The 19,963-nt window shown below is 42.3% G+C and overlaps 1 protein-coding gene across 4 annotated transcripts in view; it reads right to left on the minus strand.

Moving 5' to 3' along the window:
* PIGU (phosphatidylinositol glycan anchor biosynthesis class U) overlaps positions 1–9,547 on the minus strand; it is a 125,091-nt gene extending 115,544 nt beyond the window's left edge. For 3 of the 4 annotated variants that reach the window (XM_030830853.2, XM_060284725.1, XM_030830850.2), the window contains exons 1-2: positions 9,403–9,547; positions 4,010–4,074 (exon numbers count right to left, since the gene is read on the minus strand). In XM_030830853.2, coding sequence (XP_030686713.1) covers positions 4,010–4,074; positions 9,403–9,532 — 195 coding nt within the window. In that variant the 5' untranslated portion in view covers positions 9,533–9,547. The remainder of the gene's footprint in view (positions 1–4,009; positions 4,075–9,402) is intronic. The other variant, XM_060284726.1, reaches the window with a different exon arrangement.
* Positions 9,548–19,963: the final 10,416 nt, after the last annotated feature.

Genomic DNA, 19,963 nt, shown 5'->3' on the forward strand with positions numbered 1-19,963 from the left:
TACACTACCAAACATAAAACAGGTAGCTAGTTGGAAGCAGCCACATAGCACAGCGAGATCAGCTTGGTGCTCTGTGACCACCTAGAGGGTTGGGATAGGGAGGGTGGGAGGGAAGGAGACGCAAGAGGGAAGAGATATGGGGATATACGTATATGTATAGCTGATTCACCTTGTTATAAAGCAGAAATTAACACACCACTGTAAAGCAATTATACTCCAATAAAGATGTTAAAAAAAAAAAGAAGAAAGAAAGAATCTGCCTTCCAATGCAGGGGACGTGGGTTCTATCCCTGGTTAGGGAACTAAGATCCCACATGCCGCAGGGCAACTAAGCCCTCACACCACAACTATTGAACTCACTCACACACCTCAACAAGAGAGCCCACGTGCGGCAAACTACAGAGCCCATACGCCCTGGAGCCCACGTACCACAACCAGATAGAGAAAACCCGCACGCCACAACTAGAAAGAAGCCCTCATGCCACAATGAAGAGCTGTGCCACAACAAAGGATCCCACACGCCTCAATGAAGACCCCATGTGCTGCAACTAAGACACGATGCAGCCAAAAAAATAAATAATAAAATAAATATTTTTAAAAATAAAATAAAAATGTATAGAAATATCGAGCCACTGTGTTATATATCAGGAACTAACATAGTATTGTAGGTCAATTATACTTCAAAAACAAAGAAACAAACTTATAGAAAAAGAGATCAGATTTGTGGTTACCAGAGGGGCAGGGGAAACTGGATGAAGATGGTCAAAAGGTACAAATTTCCAGTTATAAGATAAATAAGTACTAAGGATGTAATGTACAACAAATGATAAATATAATTAACACTGCTGTATGTTATATATGAAAGTTGTTAAGAGAGTAACTCCTAAGAGTTTGCATCACAAGGAAAAAAATTTTTTTCTATTTCATTGATGTTATTATCTCTATGAGATAATGGATGTTCACTAAACTTACTGTGGTCAGCATTTCATGATGTATAAAAGTCAAATCATTCTGCTGTACACCTTAAACTTACAAAGCGCTGTATGTCAATTATATCTCAATAAAAGTGGGAAAAAAAGATAGATACATAGATAGATAGAAAGAAAATCCAAACTCCTAACCATTTCTATAAAAAGTCCTACATAATCAGACCCCTAATTTCTTACAGTTTATCTCTATTACTCTCCTCTTTGCTCATTCTGCCTTAGCAACACCGGCCATCTTTCTGCAACTCACAAATGCCAAGTTCATTTCCAAATTAGGGTTATCATATGGCTTGCTTGATTCATTTAGATCTCTAATTCAAATTTCACTTCCTCAGAGTGCCTTCCCTACAAACACTATCTAAAATAGCCATACACATGACCATCACTCTTCATCAATTTACTCAACTTTATTTTTCTACATACACTTACCATTTAAGTGAAATCATATTTTTCAAAATTTAGCTTTATGGAGGTATAGTTGGTATAAAATAAACTGCACATTTTCAAAGTATACAACTTGATATGTTCTGACCTATGAACACACCCATGAAATCATCACCACAATCAAGATAGTGAACATATCCACCATTCTCAAATGTTTACCAATTTTACTGTTCATCCCAAAGAACCAACTTTGTTTCCATGACTTTCAATATTTTCTGCTTTCTGTTTCATTTGTTTCCTCTCAGATCTTTATTATTCCTTTTATTCTGCTTACTTTGAGTTTAAGTTATCTTCTTTTTCTAGCTTCTTAAGGTAGAAACTGATGTCAGTGATTTGAGACCTTTCTTCTTTTTCAATACAGGCATTTAACACCATAAATTTCCCCCAAGTATGCTTTAGCAACATCCCACATATTTTGATAGGCTGTGTTTTCGTTTCATTCAGTTCAAAATACTTTCTAATTTCCCTTCTGATTTCTTCTTTGATCATGAGTTATTGAGGAATATGTTACTTAGTTTCCAAATATTTGGGGATTTTCCAGGTATGTTTCTGGTATTAATTTTTCATCTAAGTCCACTGAGGTTAGAGAATATACTGTGTATGACGTCAATCCTTTTAAATTTATTGAGCCTTGCTTTATGGCTCAGAATATGTCTATCTTGCAAATGTATACTTGAAAAGATTATGTGTTTTGCTGTTATTGGATGCAATGTTCTGTAAATGTCAATGAGGTCAAATTGTTTGGTGTGTTGTTCAAGTTCTATATCTTTGTTGACTTTCTGTCTGCTTGTTCTATCAGTCATTGACAGAGGGATACTGAAATCTCAGACTATTTGGGGATTTGTCTATTTCTCCTTGCAGTTCTATCAGTCTTCATGTATTTTGAAACTCTGTTATTAGGTGCAGAAACATTAGGATTGTTATGTCTTCTTGATGAATTGACCCCCTAATCATGATGAAGTGAACTTCTTTATCCCTGGCAACATTCTTTGCTCTGAAATCTGTTTCTTTTTTACTAACTTATTGTCTGTTTCTCTTAGAAAGACAAGTATAATAACGCCAAGGACTGTATCTTGTTTTATATCCCTAGCACCTAGCAGGGTAGCTGGCATTTGGTGTGTACTTAACAAATCTTTGTTAAAGGAAATAGAGAAGGGAAGGAGGGGTTGGAATACATATGCAGATACAGACCTAAGCACTAGGAATAAGTGATGAAAGGGTGCCAGAACATGCTCTGAGGAGCATACCTCACAGTGGGTAAAACAAGTAGAGGCAATTTCAAGAGTATGATATGAGCCATGAAAAGGAGAAGCACAAGATGCTTTGGAAGATACAGGAGAAACACCTAACTTAGTCTAAGGTGATGAGGGATGGCTTTCTGGGGGAGGCAAAACCAAAGCTAATATCTGAATAGTAGAGTCAACCACAAAAAGAAGGAAGAATGGCCCTCCATAAGAAGATAACAACATAAGGAAAGCTATAGGTAAGGGAATATGATGCTGGAGCATAATAAAAGCATGTCAGAACTCTCTCAGAGGGTTCCTAGTCTGTCTAGAAAACATACTGCCCAAGGCCCACAGCACATACCACTGGCTAGTGGGCTATGCTTGCATATGCCCACACACATCCATTCCCAATAACTGAATTGTGTGCTCATTAAGAGTCTCTTAAATTGTTCCTAACCTGCTTCTGCTAGTAGTTCTTGTTATTATGGTTCAATTAGATAGTAATACAAATATAATGAAATATGAATGCAAAAGAGTTGTTATCTCCATGAGAATCAAGTTGAACGTTTTAAAAAGACTAGATAGAAGAACCAAAAAAAATTGTTCTCATAGTAGGTATGAGGGAGACAACTGTAAAAATTAGGGGTAAAAATGCCAAATTAGAAGACTTCTATTCTAAATGATAAAGCCAATAAAAGTGGGGAAAGGAAAGTGGAAAGACATGTGGTTGGGGTGATGAGCGGGGCCCACAGGGCTTTGTGTGCATCCTAAGGTGTTTGGATTTTATCCTGAGATCAGTGTTAAGCAGGACAGTGACAAAATCAGATTCACATTTCAGAAAGATGGCTCTGACTGCAGAATAAGAAGTAAAGGAGTAAGACTGAACGCAGAAAGACTTGTCAGGAAGCTGTTGAGAGATGACGGTGACCTAAGAGTGATTTTACTATTCTTAAGAACTAACTTTTGTTAGTTCTTTGGCTTTTGTGGGCTTTCTAAGAAACCAACATTGCTGGCAGTTTTCATGGGAAAGTATGTTCCAAAGAACCAATTACATGCCAAGTAGCATATAACCTATTCATGAACTGGGAACTGTTTACAATTTATTTGCCAATAAAAATGATAACTTCTCCAGAAGTCTCATCTGCTTCCCCAAATTACAATCTTAATCTGGATCATTTCCACTGCAATTGCGAAACCTCCTTCTTAAGCAGAGGGCATCTAAAAAAGGGCTGTTTCTAAATATGATTTTCAAAAATAGATCCCTTTAAATGTTTGTACAAAACAGAGTTAGGCTTTGGCATTTGTGACTGTAAACTACTCTTAGTACCCAAAAAAGAAAACAAGAACACTTACTTCATGAAATACTGCTCCAGAATATGGAGACACTCCCAAGTCCAACAGTGAGAGGCCTTCAACCACTGAAAAGTAAGACATCCAAGTTCACTCTTACTTTAGAGACATAAGCAGATTGGCCATAATCCAAAGTGTTAGATACTCCCAGGAACAAGAAGGGCTTCACAGTTTGTCTAACCCCCTTTACCTCATTCCCAGCGAGTGAATTTAAATCTTGGTTTCAGATGATGGTCAACTTTTTTCTATACAGAGCATCTCTTTTCATTGTGGGGCAGCACTCATTATGAGAAAATTTTATATTAAACTATAAACTTCCTTCGATCTCCATGTAACTTCCACCCACTCTAAAAAGTGTTTTGTTTGGGAACTCCTTGGCAGTCCAATAGTTAGGACTGGTGCTTTCACTGCCAGGGTCCCAGGTTCAATCCCTGGTCAGGGAACTAAGATCCTGGAAGACGCATGGTGTGGCCAAAAAAATAAATTTTTTAAAAAGTGTTTCATTTATATATATTCTGCCCCATTCCAAAAAACAATAAGATAACAGGACTTCCCTGATGGCCAATGCAGGGGATGTGGGTTAGATCCCTGGTCCAGGAAGATCCCACATGACTCGGAGCAACTAAGCCCGTGCGCCACAACTACTGAAGCCTACACGCTCTAGGGTCCATGTGCCGCAACTACTGAGCCCGCGCGCCTAGAGCCCGTGCTCCGCAGCAAGAGAAGCCACCGCAATGAGAAGCCTGCATACCACAACGAAGAGTAGTCCCCGCTCGCCTCAACTAAAGCCCGCACACAGCAACGAAGACCCAACGCAGCTAAAAATAATAAAAAGAAAAAAAAAGTACCTGTTGCCTGTAGAAAAATTAATACAAATGTCACTCAAACAATCAGCATATGAGAGTGGCTGCCCATTTTCCTTCTCTGTGGACATTTCTCACATCTTCTAATTTGTTATCTTATTGTTTTTATTTATTTATTTTAATATTTTTTATTTATTTATTGAGTTCACACTGATATAAATATAATTGAATAAATAAATATGGGAATTCCCTGGCAGTCCAGTGGTTAGGACTCGGCGCTATCACTGCCGTGACCCGGGTTCAATCCCTGGTAAAAAAAAAAAAAAGGGCAGAAGAACTAAATAGACATTTTTCTGAAGAGGAAATGCAGATGGCCAACAGGCATGTGAAAAGATGCTCAACATGGCTAATCATCAGGGGAATGCAAATCAAAACCACAATGAGATATCACCTCACACCTATCAGAATGGCTATCATCAAAAAGAAAACAAATAACAAATGTTGATGAGGATGTGGAGAAAAGGGAACCCTCCTACACTGTTCGTGGAAATATAAATTGGTGCAGCCACTTTGGAATACAATATGGAGGTTTTTCAAAAAACTAAAAACAGAACTACCATATGACCCAGCAATTCTACTCCTGGGTATATATTTTTTTAAAAAAACAATTAATTGGAAAAGATACATGCACCCAATGTTCATAGCAGCATTATTTACAATTACCAAGATATGGAAGCAACCTCAGTGTCCATCAACAGATGAATGGATAAAGAAGATGTGGTATATGTATATATACAATGGAATACTACTCAGCCATAAAAAATAATGAAATTTTGCCATTTGCAGCAACATGGATGGACTTGGATGGCATTATGCTAAGTGAAATAAGTCAGAGAAAGACAAATATGATATCACTTATATGTGGAATCTAAAAAAATACAACAAACTAGTGAATATAACAAAAAAGAAGCAGACTCAGAGATACAGAGAACAAACTAGTGGTTATCAGTGGGGAGAGGGAAGGGGGAGGGGCAATATAGGAGTAGGATATTAAGAGGTATAAACTATTATGTATAAAATAAGCTATAATATATTCTACAACACAGGGAATATAGCCAATATTTTATAACAACTATAAATAAAGCACAACCTTTAAAAACTGTGAATCACTATATTATATACCTATAAATTATATAATATTATACATCAACTATGTTTCAATAAAGTAAATAAATAAATAAAAATAAAACAAAAAAAAGAAGAAATGAGGGAAATAGAAACGTTGCCATTAGAACACCACAGTAATGACTGCTGCAGGGAAGACCAAACTATAAATGCAAAAAGTGGTGGACAAAAAGTTAAAGAGAAACAGGATGTTTACAGAGCCCCAAAGTATATCCCCCAAACGTTTACTACTTAAAAAGGGAAAATAAGGACTTCCCTGGCCATCCAGTGGCTAGGACTTGGTGCTTTCACTGCCAGGGCCTGGGTTCAATCCCTGATCAGGAAACTAAGATCCCACAAGCTGTACAGCATGGCCAAAAAATAAAAATAAAAAGGGAAAATTTCTCAGTGGTGGAGAAATCAGACAGATACGTGTTATACTGTACCATGAATATACAATCAGGAAAATCCAAACTATGGGAAACTCTACAGGTCAAATGGTCTAGGTTCTTAAACAGATAAATACTAAAGAAAAGGATGAGATGGATGGGAAATTTTAAAATTAAGGGAGACTTAAAAGACATACATAAACTTTTTTTGAAGACCATGACTAAGCTATAGTGTCTAGGGATGCTCATTTGGGTAATAAGACAAAAAGAAAGCAAAGATGTCATTATTATAAAAAACAGAATAATAGTTTACTTATGAGGGGGATGAGAGGCTGTGATTGAGATGGGGTATATGGAAAGGCTTCTAGGAAAAGCGGCAAAGTTCTGATTCTTGACTTGGATGATGGTTACAGAAGTGTTTGCCTTATAATGCACTGTGCAATACACTGCTGTGCGCAGTTTACTAATTCTGTATTTATTTAGCAATAAGTGTTTTGTTTTGTTTTTTTTAGTAGCGTTATCAGAAGTGTTCCTCCTGACCCTGACTCTCACAGCTGCATTGGAAACGGGTTTCTAAACAAGCACTCACAGTTTGAGCTCTATCCTGACTCAAGAAGCTAAGCCCATAATAATTCCCAATCTTTAGGTCAAAGGCTGAGGAAACACCAAAATATGACAGAAATGTTCCAAAATTATTCTTGACAAGATAGTATACAGTGAACTCTGGTGGAACAGCCATGCCTAAAGATTGCTAGCTAGTCACATAATATTATTATCTATATGACTTTTGGCAAGTAACAATCTCTCTGTACTTTAATTTTCTCATCTATAAAGTGGGGCTAACAATAGTATTTACATCATAAGCCATTGTAGAGGACTTCCCTGGTGGCACAGTGGTTAAGAATCCGCCTGCCAATGCAGGAGACACAGGTTTGAGCCCTGGTCCGGGAAGATCCCACGTGCTGCGGAGCAACTACGCCCGTGCGCCACAACTACTGAGCCTGTGCTCTAGAGCCCGCGAGCCGCAAGTACTGAGCCTGCGTGCTGCAACTACTGAAGTCCACACGCCCTAGAGCCCATGCGCTGCAACGAAGAGTAGCCCCTGCTCACCGCACCTACAGAAAGCCCATGCGCAGCAATGAAGACCCAATGCAGCCAAAACTAAAATAAATAAATAAATTTATTTATTTTTTTAAAAAAAGCCATTGTAGAAATTAAATGTTTTTTAACATACCTAAACTGCTTAGAACAGTACCTGGCATGTGGAAAGCATTACATCAGTGTTAGTTATTATTATTTTTATTGGACTGAGAAGCACATTTTGTCAAGCATTTTATCAAGCAAGAAATTTGTATAAATTTTAGTTGCACTATCAAATAAACGGATGGATCTTCTGGAATTCAGAAGAAAGCTGGAAACAAGTGGCTTCAACAAACAATTCAGTTTGTTCAACAAATAATTACACGCAAATATTATATGCAAAGATATCAAGTCTAAGCTCTTACCATCACACATATAAATTACAACTATCTTTATTACCATCTGTCAACTGGGAAACCTGGGAAAATTACTTAACTTCTCCAAACCTCAGTTTCTTCATCGGTAAAATGGGGAAAATAACACCATCTAACACACAGAAAAACTGGAGGATAAAATGAGGCTTACCATAGTCTCTGATATATAGTAAGTATTTTTAGGAAACTTAGCTCTAATTATTCATAAAACATCCATTCATTACGCCATTCCAAAATATCTATGGGACAACATCAAAACTCTAGCATTTAAAGTTTGAGGACATGAGGGGGACTTCTGGGGTGCTGGTAATGTTCTGTTTCTTAGTCTGGGTCCTGGCTATATGGGCATATACAGTTTGTAAAAATTCCTTGAGCTCTACACTTATTACATGTCCATACTTCAGGAAGACAGTTTTCAAAAAAAATCTTCAAACTCTGGCCCTAACCTAACCCCCATCCCATTACTCCCCTACTTCGGACATTTCACATCCTTAAACATTTCTTTTTATTTATTTTATTTTTTTTGCGGTACGCGGGCCTCTCACTGTTGTGGCCTCTCCCGTTGTGGAGCACAGGCTCCGGACACGCAGGCTCAGCGGCCATGGCTCACGGGCCCAGCCGCTCTGCGGCATGTGGGATCTTCCCGGACCGGGGCACGAACCCGTGTCTCCTGCATCGGCAGGCGGACTCTCAACCACTGCGCCACCAGGGAAGCCCCCTTCAAAATTTCTTGATCCTGTTTATCTTCTACCTGGAACTCCCCTTTTTCTAATCTCCCTTTCCAAACTCTGCATCCTTCAAGAGTTAGCTCGAATTCCACAGCTTTAAGAAGCTGGAAAAGGAGGGGACCTTTTCTTCAGGGTCAGAACTCCAAAGGAGGAACTGGACGTACAAAGGAAGTACATTTTTCACAAATGATTATAATTATTATTATAATTATCTATCTCTCCCACTAGCCTATGGATCTTTGGCCCAAATTCTGTCTCTTTGAGGGCGCCAGCGTAAACAGTGTTTGATGAAGAACTTAAAGAACTATAAAGACACAGTAGGAAAAGCTGCACTCAAAGTCCCAGACTGAGAATAAGCTGCTAAGCACGCTCACTCACACACTCTCCTCGCTTAGGCAGGACTGGTCCCCTCACTCGGGCCCCCATCACACACCATCCCACACCCCGGAGGAACATCACATTGCGATCTCGCGCCAAATCCCCCTCCACCCAGCACGCCCTTTCCTCATCCCGACCCGTCCTCAGACCACGCTACTCAGCTCAGGACCCGAGTGGGACACACCCCCTCAGATCGCCACCCCGCAGGTGACCGGCCCCTAGTGCCCCAACCTCACCACACAGTCCCACGCCCACCCCCTTAGCAGCCCGCTCTCAGGCCCCGCCCTCCCGCCCTCTCCTGAGAGAGCGGTCAGTTCCCCCAGAATCTTGAGCTTTGCGGCCACTGCCCCCGCCTCCCATTCACAGAGGCCAGGAGCGCACAGGCGGGGCCTAGCCGCCTACTCGAGCCGGTGGCCTCACCTCTCTTCCAAGAGCTCAGTGGGGACACCACCTCCACCCGCTCCGAGATAAACTCGGCCAGACTGGAGCGGAACAAGGCCGCCCGCACGGTCACTGCCACTACCAGCACCAGGGCCAAGGGAGCCGCCATGATAGCTAGGGCGGCCGCGCAGGCGGGGAGGGAAAAGAGAGGTGGAAGAGCCTCTCGACTTGTGCACCGCCCCGTGTAGTTCCGTGGCCCGGCGCGCCTAGCTGCTGCCGCCGGAGCTGCGAGACTGGGGACTACCACTCCCAGGAGGCCTTGCGGCGAAATAGGGCGGGACGACGGAAAGCGGGGCGACTCGAGCTCGTAGCAAAGTGCTGGGCGACGTCTCCTAAGGTAGCCGGTGAATTGTAAAAGCGCCCAGGAGCCGAAGTGCTGCTGAAAGTAGATAGGTGAAGGCAGTAATCGTTCTAGGATTGTGAGCGAGTTTTAAAGAGATGTTAATTTCACTCCTGTGTGTATGTTTTTAATTTTTCCCTTTTTATGTTTTTAAAAGAGTATTAAATATGTGTTCATTTATTTATCCTACAATTGTTGATAGACTACAAACTATATGCCAGGCACGGTATTGGGTTCTGAGGATACAGTTACAGATTTATTAGCTCTGCGGCCTTGAACAAGTTGCTTAACCTTTCTGTGCCTCAGGTCCCTCATCTGAAGAATGTGCTGGTTGTTGGCTTGTTGTGGGCTAGCTAGAAATGATTGAGGAATGCTTAGAAATGTTGCTAGTTGCTTTTAAACACAGCCATTATCAAAAATTAAATTATATAAGCATACAATTAAACAAGTTATGTAAAAAACAAGATAATAAATACTCAAAACACATCACTTCCTAATTATTTTACTACACTCTCGTTTTATTTGTGGTCTTGAGTTTATTTACCACTGCTATTATCACTATGGCAAATACTGTATAATGGTATTATACGTATTCAGCGACTTCAGGTTGATAGTTTAAAATCCCAACCTATGGGAGTCTTTACACCAGAGAAATGGGCAAAGAGTACAAATTGGGTTTCTGGAGTTTGGAGTGCCATTGACAAGCATAAGTAGCACACCACTTCGTTAATTAATGTATGAAAAGTGCTTATGGTGAGTGCTCAAATGTTAGCTATAGTAATTAAAATATTAAATAAGTATATAAGGAATTTAAGACCTGTGAAAGAAATGAAACAGGTTGCATAATCAAGAACGACTTGGTGAAAGAACTCCAAGATGATACAAACAGATGGAGAGATATACCATGCTCCTGGATTGGAAGAATCAATATTTTGAAAATGACTATACTACCCAAAGCAATCTACACGTTCAATGCAATCCCTATCATATTACCAATGGCATTTTACACAGAATTAGAACAAAAAATTACACAATTTGTATGGAAACACAAAAGATCCCGAATAGCCAAAGCAATCTTAGGAAAGAAAAATGGAGCTGGAGGAATCAGCCTCCCTGACTTCAGACTATACTACAAAGCTACTGTAATCAAGACAGTATGGTACTGGCACAAAAACAGAAATACAGATCAATGGTACGGGATAGAAAGCCCAGAGATAAACCCACGGACTTATGGTCACCTAATCTATGACAAAGGAGGCAAGAATATACAATGGAGACAAGACAGCCTCTTCAATAAATGGTGCTGGGAAAACTGGACAACTACATGTAAAAGAATGAAATTAGAACACTACCTAACACCATACACAAAAATGAACTCAAAATGGATTAAAGACCTAAACGTAAGACTGGACACTATAAAACTCTCGGAGGAAAACATAGGAAAAACACTCTTTGATATAAATCACAGCAAGATCTTTTATGACCCACCTCCTAGAGTGATGAAAATAAAAACAAAAATAAGCGAATGTGACCTAATTAAACGTAAAAGCCTTTGCACAGCAAAGGAAACCATAAACAAGATGAAAGGCAGGGCTTCCCTGGTGGCGCAGTGGTTAAGAATCCGCCTGCCAATGCAGGGGACACAGGTTCGACCCCTGGTCCGGGAAGATCCCAAATGCCATGGAGGAACTAAGCCAGAGCACCACAACTACTGAACCTGAGCTCTAGAGCCGGCGAGCCACAACTACGGAAGCCCATCACCTAGAGCCCGTGCTCCGCAACAAGAGAAGACACCACAAGAAGACGCCTGCGCACCACAACGAAGAGTAGCCCCCACTGGCCTCAACTAGAGAAAGCCCATGCGCAGCAATAAAGACCCAACGCAGCCAAAAGTTAATTAATTAATTTTTAAAAATCACTTGGGAAATGTATTTATTAAATGTAAATTTCCTAGTTCTGCCCTAGAGACTGTGGTCTGGGGTGGAGCCCAGGAACCTGCATTCTTAATCTCTCCAGATTATCCTGATGCTGGTGGTTCAGGAGCCATACACTGAAAAACATTACCCTGAGGGCCTAGGTATCCAGTAGTTTATGCAAAAAAAAGATGAAAATAGTAATAATAGCTAGCAAATATTCAGTGCGTATTGTGTGCTAAGTATTATTTTAAGTGCTTTACATGCTGTTTACAATACAAATTATATATATATATAATTATACATATACAAACACACACACTCACACACATACACACATACTACAGGTACTATAATTTCCCCATCACCACACGCAGATGAGGAAACTGAGACACATGGAGATTTAGTCATTTGTCTGGGGTCACACAGCTAATAAGTGGCAGAACCAGGATCCAGATGTTGTGGTTAAGCTTCTATGCATGAGAAGATGAGAGGAATTTGGGTTGGGTTGAATTGAGTTAGGTTGGGTTGTTTTGTTGTTGTAGCTGAGAAGGAAGGGTAGAGAATTGAAGTGAGGGAAATAATAAAGGAGCAAACAAGGTGATTTCTCTCCTGACATCCCAGATGATGTATGGGTTACCTAGAGAAGAAGGAATTGAGGCTCTGAATAACCAGCTTTAAGCCACACACCTGGGTAGTTTTTCTTTAGCATTTATTGAACACCCACCATTGCCAGATCCTGCACTAGGCTATGAAGTTACAACTTATCAAGTACATTTTTTTTCTACTCCAAATAGCAAACTGATTTTGGCCATCTTTACCATAAAGGAAATTAACTAGGAGGCTATGAGGGAGCTAAACTGGGTGAAAGAGAAACCTGGGGAACCAGACTTCATGAGGATTCAAGGGTGTATTCAAGAGATATTTTGGAGGGAGCATTGATCCATTGTTTCCCAAATTCCCCTATTTCTTATCCCCGGCACTCAGACCCTGGCTCCTGTAAAGGTCTGAGACTTTCATTAATAAAAAATTGAGACAGAAACTTAGAGCAACAATCTCAGATTGAGGAGTATATAAAATCTTTAAACAGGGCTTTTTTCCTCCCTGGCTGCCTGATGAGCAGCCACCATTTTCTTTTTAATGTTTTTTTAAATTAATTAATTATTTAATTTATTTATTTTTGGCTGCATTGTGTCTTCGTTGCTGTGTGCGGGCTTTCTCTAGTTGCGGTGGGCGGGGGCTTCTCTTTGTTGTGGTGCGTGGGCTTCTCATTGCGGTGGCCTCTCTTGTTGTGGAGCGCGGGCTCTAGGCACGTGGGCTTCAGTAGTTGTAGTTCACGGGCTCAGTAGTTGTGGCGCACGGGCTTAGTTGCTCCTTGGCATGTGGGATCTTCCCGGACGGGGCTCAAACCCATGTCCCCTGCGTTGGCAGGTGGATTCTTAACCACTGAGCCACCCAGGAAGTCCCGAGCAGCCACCATTATGTGACACAGTAACCAGCCAGGCAAGGAAATTCATGACATACCAACTGTTTCTGCAGAAACAAATGGTCATAGTGGTCCTTTATCCTGGGAAGGCAACAGTACCTAAGACAGAATTTGAGAAAACTAACCAAGATGTAACCAAGAGAACACATCAGATGTTTTTGTGTTCAGATTTGAAGCCACTTTGGTGGTGGCAAAGCAACAGACTTTTATAAATTTTACAATTTCTTGGATTATGCGAAGAGAAATCAACGCGAACAGAGATTTGTAAGATATGGCCTGGATGAGAAGGAAAGAACTCAAGAAAATCAGCAAAAGCAATATAAGAACAGAGTGAAAAAAGTCAGGGTTGCTATAAAAGTGAAAGGAAGGATTAAAGATACAGCACTGACTTGATCTGTGTTTGTGCAGATTTTTCACCAGAAGACAATAAATTATATAAAAACTTAAAAACAATAACAACTCAACAAGCAGGGGTGAGTTGAAGACAGTAGCATGTAGGGAAAAATGAAGGCATCCTTGAGATTGAAAAAGTAAGAAAGATCTGGTCTAGTCCATCGTACAGAGTGGGAAATTAAGGCCCAGGCAGGAGCAGTGCCTGGCCCAGGATCGCACACCAAGTCAGTGGTGGCACCAGGCCCAGAAATCATGGTTCTCAGCATTTGTCTCCTATGTTGGCTGCCTCTTGCTCCCGGGCTGGGTCTCTGGTGAGGCCCCTTGGGATATCCGCACCAGTTCCCCCCCCACCCCTTGGACCCAAGTATTGTAAGGGCCCAAAAGGAACCAGAGATCTGGTCTTACATAATGCCCTGGGGACACATTTCCGGGAGCTAGTACCTCAAGCCCTCTCAATTTCCTTCATGTCCCCGACCACAACTGCCCACTGTTGCAAAAGCCATCCTGTTAGGAAAACCAAGATGTAAACTAGGCCTCCAAAGGCTAAAGATTTGTTCTCCATCCCCCAGCCTCTTCTCTCTGAACCTCTCTCACTCTTCAGGAGCCACACCCTCCATAATTATGTATCCAGATCCCTCATTCCCTCCCGCCAAATACACACTGCTCTGGGAAAGGAGACAGGTATAGTGGGCTTTGCTTACTGCTTTCTGGTATCCATTCCCTCTTTCCCTTTTCCTAACAGGACCCTGAATTCTCAGCCAGGTGATTTGAGTGAGATTGACCTCACTCTCTCACTCATTTCCAGGAATGAGCCCTAAATGGCTTAAATTGACCAATAGTTCCAAATCCCTAGCCACAGTGATTGGTTCAGGCATGAGTGTATGACCCAAATCAGGTCAATCAGAGCCAACAAGATTCAGTTCTGGAATTTTGGACTGAGCCATTTGGGCAATAGGCTTTTTCTTTTCCGCGGGTTTGAGCTTGGAAGCACCCAGACCCAGGAGCAGCTGGTAACTTATACATATAAGACAAAGTAAGGCAAGGCCAAGGCTAAGGCCTGACTGATTCTACCAGTAAAGATACAATGAGCCCGTTTTTGATTTAAATGGTGTATTATTTACATAGACAGCAAGAAGAACAAGCCAGCTTCCTGTGATCCTTGTTCCACACACCAAAAAGGATGACACTGAAACAAAAGGGGCTGAACAATTGTAACATGGGTTGTAGGATACCCTATTGCTGAGGAGCCGATCCTAGAGTTCAATTAACAGGTTTTATATTCTGCACCTCCATTCTGAGTAGGGAGGGCAGAAAGCCCCATAGCTCATCAGAGCCTGGGAAGCGATAAGAAAGCCGTCTCAGGGCAGCCACTCAGGGGAGATAGGGAGGCAAGTGGAAGGTGGCCTCACTGCCTTACAAGCCTTCCATTCTCTCATGTTCTGGGAGGATCACAAGGCATTCTGCCAAGACTTAGATAAGCTTTTCATACCTTTGCCAGTGTGGCCTATATGAATGAATACATGTGAGGTCATCGCAGTGCCATGGCAGAGGCGTTCCCTTACAGTATCACTGTGTTCACAAAGAGAGGGCCTGTCAAAAATTAAGCCAACTCCTAGGAAGTGTTTTGGAGAAATTAGAGAAGACTAGATCTTAGTTCCATTATTTGGGCCACTGGATCAAGCCTTGCCTGCAGCAATTATTGATGGACATTTCGACCAAATTCCTTTTCTAATTTAATCCAGTTTGAGTTGGATCATTAATTACTTGCAACCAAAATCTCTTAACCAATACAACAGAAGATGGAACTCAGCCTCCCAAAGGACTCTCGACTCTCGTAGACCTCCCTGACTTCAATTACCATTTGTATATTGATGACTCTCAGATCTTTATTTCCAGCTCAGAAATTTCCAGATTTCTCTTGTTGAGATTCAGACATTATGCATCAAACTACCTCCTAGACATTGCCACCTGGTTATCACAAAGTCACTTTAAACTCCAATGATCTAAAACTGAGCTCAGTGTCTTCTTTCCAACAACTCACTCTTCCTCCTTAATTCCTTACCTCTGTGAATGGCAGCACTAATCTTTCAGTTGCTCAGCCAAAAACCTAGGAATCAGCCCTGATACCTCCCACTTTCCCATCCCTTATATACCTTCTCGCTTTGACCTAAATATCAGTCAAATCCACCTGCTCCTCTTCATCTTCACTGGCACCACTTTGGTCTAAGCCACCAGCATTTCTCACCTACATGTCTGCTATTCTCTCCTGACTGGTCTCCTGATGCCACCCTCCATTCTCCAACCATTCTCCATGTCTGACATTTATTGTTGAATGAATGAACAAATGAATGAATGAATATCACTAACCTCTCACTTAAAACCCTTCACTGGCTTTCTTGTACATTTAGTTGAAGAATGAAAGTTCTTGAGACAGTTCATAGGGCCAGCATGATCTATCCCCTTACCTACCTCTCTTGCCTCATCCCTTACTTTTCTGCCCTATTTGCATCTGAAAAAATAAACTATCAGTGGTCATTGCCTTGGTACATTATGCTTTGTGCACCCCACCAGCTACTCAACAGCATCTGTCCTCACTTAGCAAACTCCCACTTATCCTTCAAGGCTCATTCTTAGGAAGACTTTGATTTCATCAAGGAGTTAGTTCTTTCTATATGCTTCCAAAACATTTAGCAGCTGCCTCTAACCTGCGCTCTAATGATCACTATCTGATAATTCTGTTACCTGATGTTCTTGGGAGTCTGATTCTTCTCTTCATTGTGTCTACTGAATTTTATTCATGGTGGATTGTTTCCTCGTGTATTTCATCAGTTTTTTCCTTGTGGATTATCAGCTGTTTAGAAGGGCTTTATATACAGGAATTCTGTGTAACCTGCAATGGCTGGGGAAAGAGGAGGGGGTCCACGGAGGAGATCCAAAGAGGATTTGCATTAGTTTCTGCTAGGCATCTGAGAGATACTTTTGGAGTAGGTCTCCTTTGATGTTCATTTCTCAGCCTTGGAGATTCCTAGACATGCAGGTGATGTAAATATGAACCCCACACTCATCACCCCATACTCATCAAGGGCAGGCATGCAGTTTCAAATTCTCAGAAGATAGTTTCTTTCCCCCACCCTAAGACCAGGTCAGGATGGACATAGATCCTTTATGTCTTCTTTGCTAGTACTCAGACGTTTGTTTTTTTGTTTTCCCCTAGTCTGTACTTTCACTGTGGGTATAGCCCTTCAAGTGTCCTAGATTTATCAAGGGTCTCAGTTCCAATCCCTAACTTCATGTAAGCCCAAGCCTTCATCTCCCCAAATGTCTGTTAAAATCCAAATGGTTGCAGGTCCATTAAATGTTAAATGTATTTAAAAGTATGTTTGGGACTTCCCTAGTGGCACAGTGGTTAAGAATCTGCCTGCCAGGCTTCCCTGGTGGTGCAGTGGTTGAGAGTCTGCCTGCCAATGCAGGGGACACGGGTTTGTGCCCCGGTCCGGGAAGATCCCACATGCCGCGGAGCGGCTGGGCCCGTGAGCCATGGCCGCTGAGCCTGCGCGTCCGGAGCCTGTGCTCCGCAACGGCAGAGGCCACAACAGTGAGAGGCCCGTGTACCGCAAAAAAACAAAAACAAAAACAAAAGAATCCGCCTGCCAACGCAGGGGACATGGTTTCGAGCCCTGGTCCAGGAAGATCCCACATGCCACGGAGCAACTAAGCCCGTGCGCCACAACTACTGAGCCCGCAAGCCACAACTATTGAGCCTGTGTGCTGCAACTACTGAAGCCCATGCTCCACAACAAGAGAAGTCACCACAATGAGAAGCCCACGCACCACACAAAGAGTAGCTCCCACTCGCCACAACTAGAGAAGGCCCACATGGAGCAACAAAGACCCAACGTAGCCAAAAAATAAATAAATTTATAAAAAAATTAAAAAAATAAAAGGATGTTTATTGTTTTTATTTCCAGCATTTCCATGTGTTACGTAGCAGGAAGTTCCAGATATTGTCAGAAAAGGAAGTCCAGCTCAATACTTAGTAGAGAGAACTGTCACTGTCTGTTTACTTGTCTATTTTCTCCATGAGCATCAAGCTCTGAGAGGGCAGAGACAGGGTCTGACTCATCTCTACATCAAGACACCCAGCTTAAGACCCTCCCCACCCAGAGTAGAAGTTCAGTGCATTTGTTGATACCAAACCTCCTCTCAGACACTCGTATTGAAGGGGAGCTCAATTTCTCCCACTCCCAATGTAGCCTTTCCTTTGGAGAGAGTCATGTCCCCTGGGGGACCATCTGGCAAGAGGGGGACAGCCTGCCCCTTTTCTGTGTTCATTCCTCCCAACACTTGGCTTATCCACTCAGGATTCTGCAGAGTAGGGCTCAGGGTCTGGATGATCCCAGTGATAACTGGGACTTTGAGCTTTGATCCAGGAGAAAGCACAGGGGCCAGTCAAGATGAAAACCTAAGGTTCTCATGTACCGTTAGTGGAAGTTAAATTGGTAAAACATTGTGGGAGAGCAATTTGATGGCATCTACTGAAATGTTAAGTATGTATACTTATCAATCTTGCAATTCACTTCTCTGATTCTATTCTATTCATAGAAGAGGAGTCACTGTTACATTGTTTGTGGCAGCAAAAAATTGAAAGCCACCCAAATGTCCATCAATATGTGATAAACTAAATAAGCTTTCTTCTGCCATACAATCGGAAACTGTAAGATGGTTTTAGGTTTTGTTTGTAATGAGGAAGATCTGTGTATATTGACATAAGTAGAACTCCTGTGTCGTATTACTGAGCGAAATATGTGAGTCTGCAGGACAGAGTATATCATATTACATTTAAAAAAAATTAATTAGGGGCTTCCCTGGTGGCGCAGTGGTTGAGAGTCTGCCTGCCGATGCAGGGGACACGGGTTCGTGTCCCGGTCAGGGAAGACCCCACATGCCGCAGAGCGGCTGGGCCCGTGAGCCATGGCCGCTGAGCCTGCACGTCTGGAGCCTGTGCTCCGCAACGGGAGAGGCCACAACAGTGAGAGGCCCGCGTACCGCAAAAAAAAAAAAAAAAAGAAAGAAGAAAACATTAATTAATTTATTTATTTTTGGCTGCGTTGGGTCTTCACTGCTGCGCGCGGGCTTTCTGTAGTTGCGGCGAGCGGGGACTGCTCCTTGTTGCAGGCTTCTCATTGCTGTGGCTTCTCTTGTTGCAGGGCATGGGCCCTAGGCACACAGGCTTCCGTAGTTGTGGCACGTGGACTCAGCAGTTGTGGCTGTAGGTTCCAGAGTGCAGCCTCAGTAGTTGTGGCACATGGGCTTAGTTGCTCCGCGGCATGTTGGATCCTCCCGGACCAGGGCTTGAACCCGTGTCCCCTGCATTGGCAGGCAGGCTCTCAACCACTGCACCACCAGGGAAGTCCTATCATATGACATATTTATGTAGAAAAAAACAAACGAATCTGTAAGCAGTATAAATTTGTACATCCTAGAGGCTATTTGGCAGTATCTATCAACCTTTTTTTTTTCTTTTTTTTGGCTGTGTTGGGTCGTCATTGCTGCACGTGGGCTTTTCTCTAGTTACGGCGAGCTGTGGCTACTGTTCATTGCGGTGCACGGGCTTCTCATTGCGGTGGCTTCTCTTGTTGCAGAGCACCGGCTCTAGGCCACAGTAGTTGTGGCACATGGGCTTAATAGTTGTGGCACACGGGCTTAGTTACTCCGCAGCATGTGGGATCTTCCCGGACCAGGGCTTGAACCCATATCCCCTGCATTGGCAGGTGGATTCTTAACCCCTGCACCACCAGGGAAGTCCCCAGCTTTTAATCGTTGAGTCTTTGATTAGAGTCTACTCTATGCCAGGCCCAGCACAGGCTGAGTGATGGGAGTATATGGACTGAGATCCTGCCTTTGGGATGCCCACCATCTACCTGGGAAAACACATACACACAATTAGTCACCATGACTTACTGTTTATTGAACAAATAAATAACTGTACTGTCCATCAAGGTAGCTCTGGACCATGGGTGAGGACAGGAAAGGCTACCTAGAGGAAGACGGGGTGAGTAGAATCTTGAAGACAGGAAAGCTCTGAATTCAGAAAGGGCTGAAGAGGGCATTCCAGGAAAGAGCTTGAGCCAAAGTGTGGTTGTGGGAGAGAGTTGAAGAGACAATGAGGAGTTTGACCTTAGCACAAGGTGTGTGTAAGTGAAGAAGGGGAATAAAGCTGGAGAGAACTGGGGCTGGATCATGGAAGGCCACAAATGCTGTATTAAGGAGCATGGTACTGTGGGAGCCACAGAAGGTTTTAGAGCAGGCAAGTGGTGTGACAAGAGAGGCATGTTAGGGATTATTTACTTTAAGTCAGCGAGAGGTCAAGAGAGGGTATGAAGTTAGCAGGAAGCAGATGTGATGGGC

This window comes from Globicephala melas, chromosome 15, assembly GCF_963455315.2.
Source record: "Globicephala melas chromosome 15, mGloMel1.2, whole genome shotgun sequence".
NCBI classification, from domain to species: Eukaryota; Metazoa; Chordata; class Mammalia; order Artiodactyla; family Delphinidae; genus Globicephala; species Globicephala melas.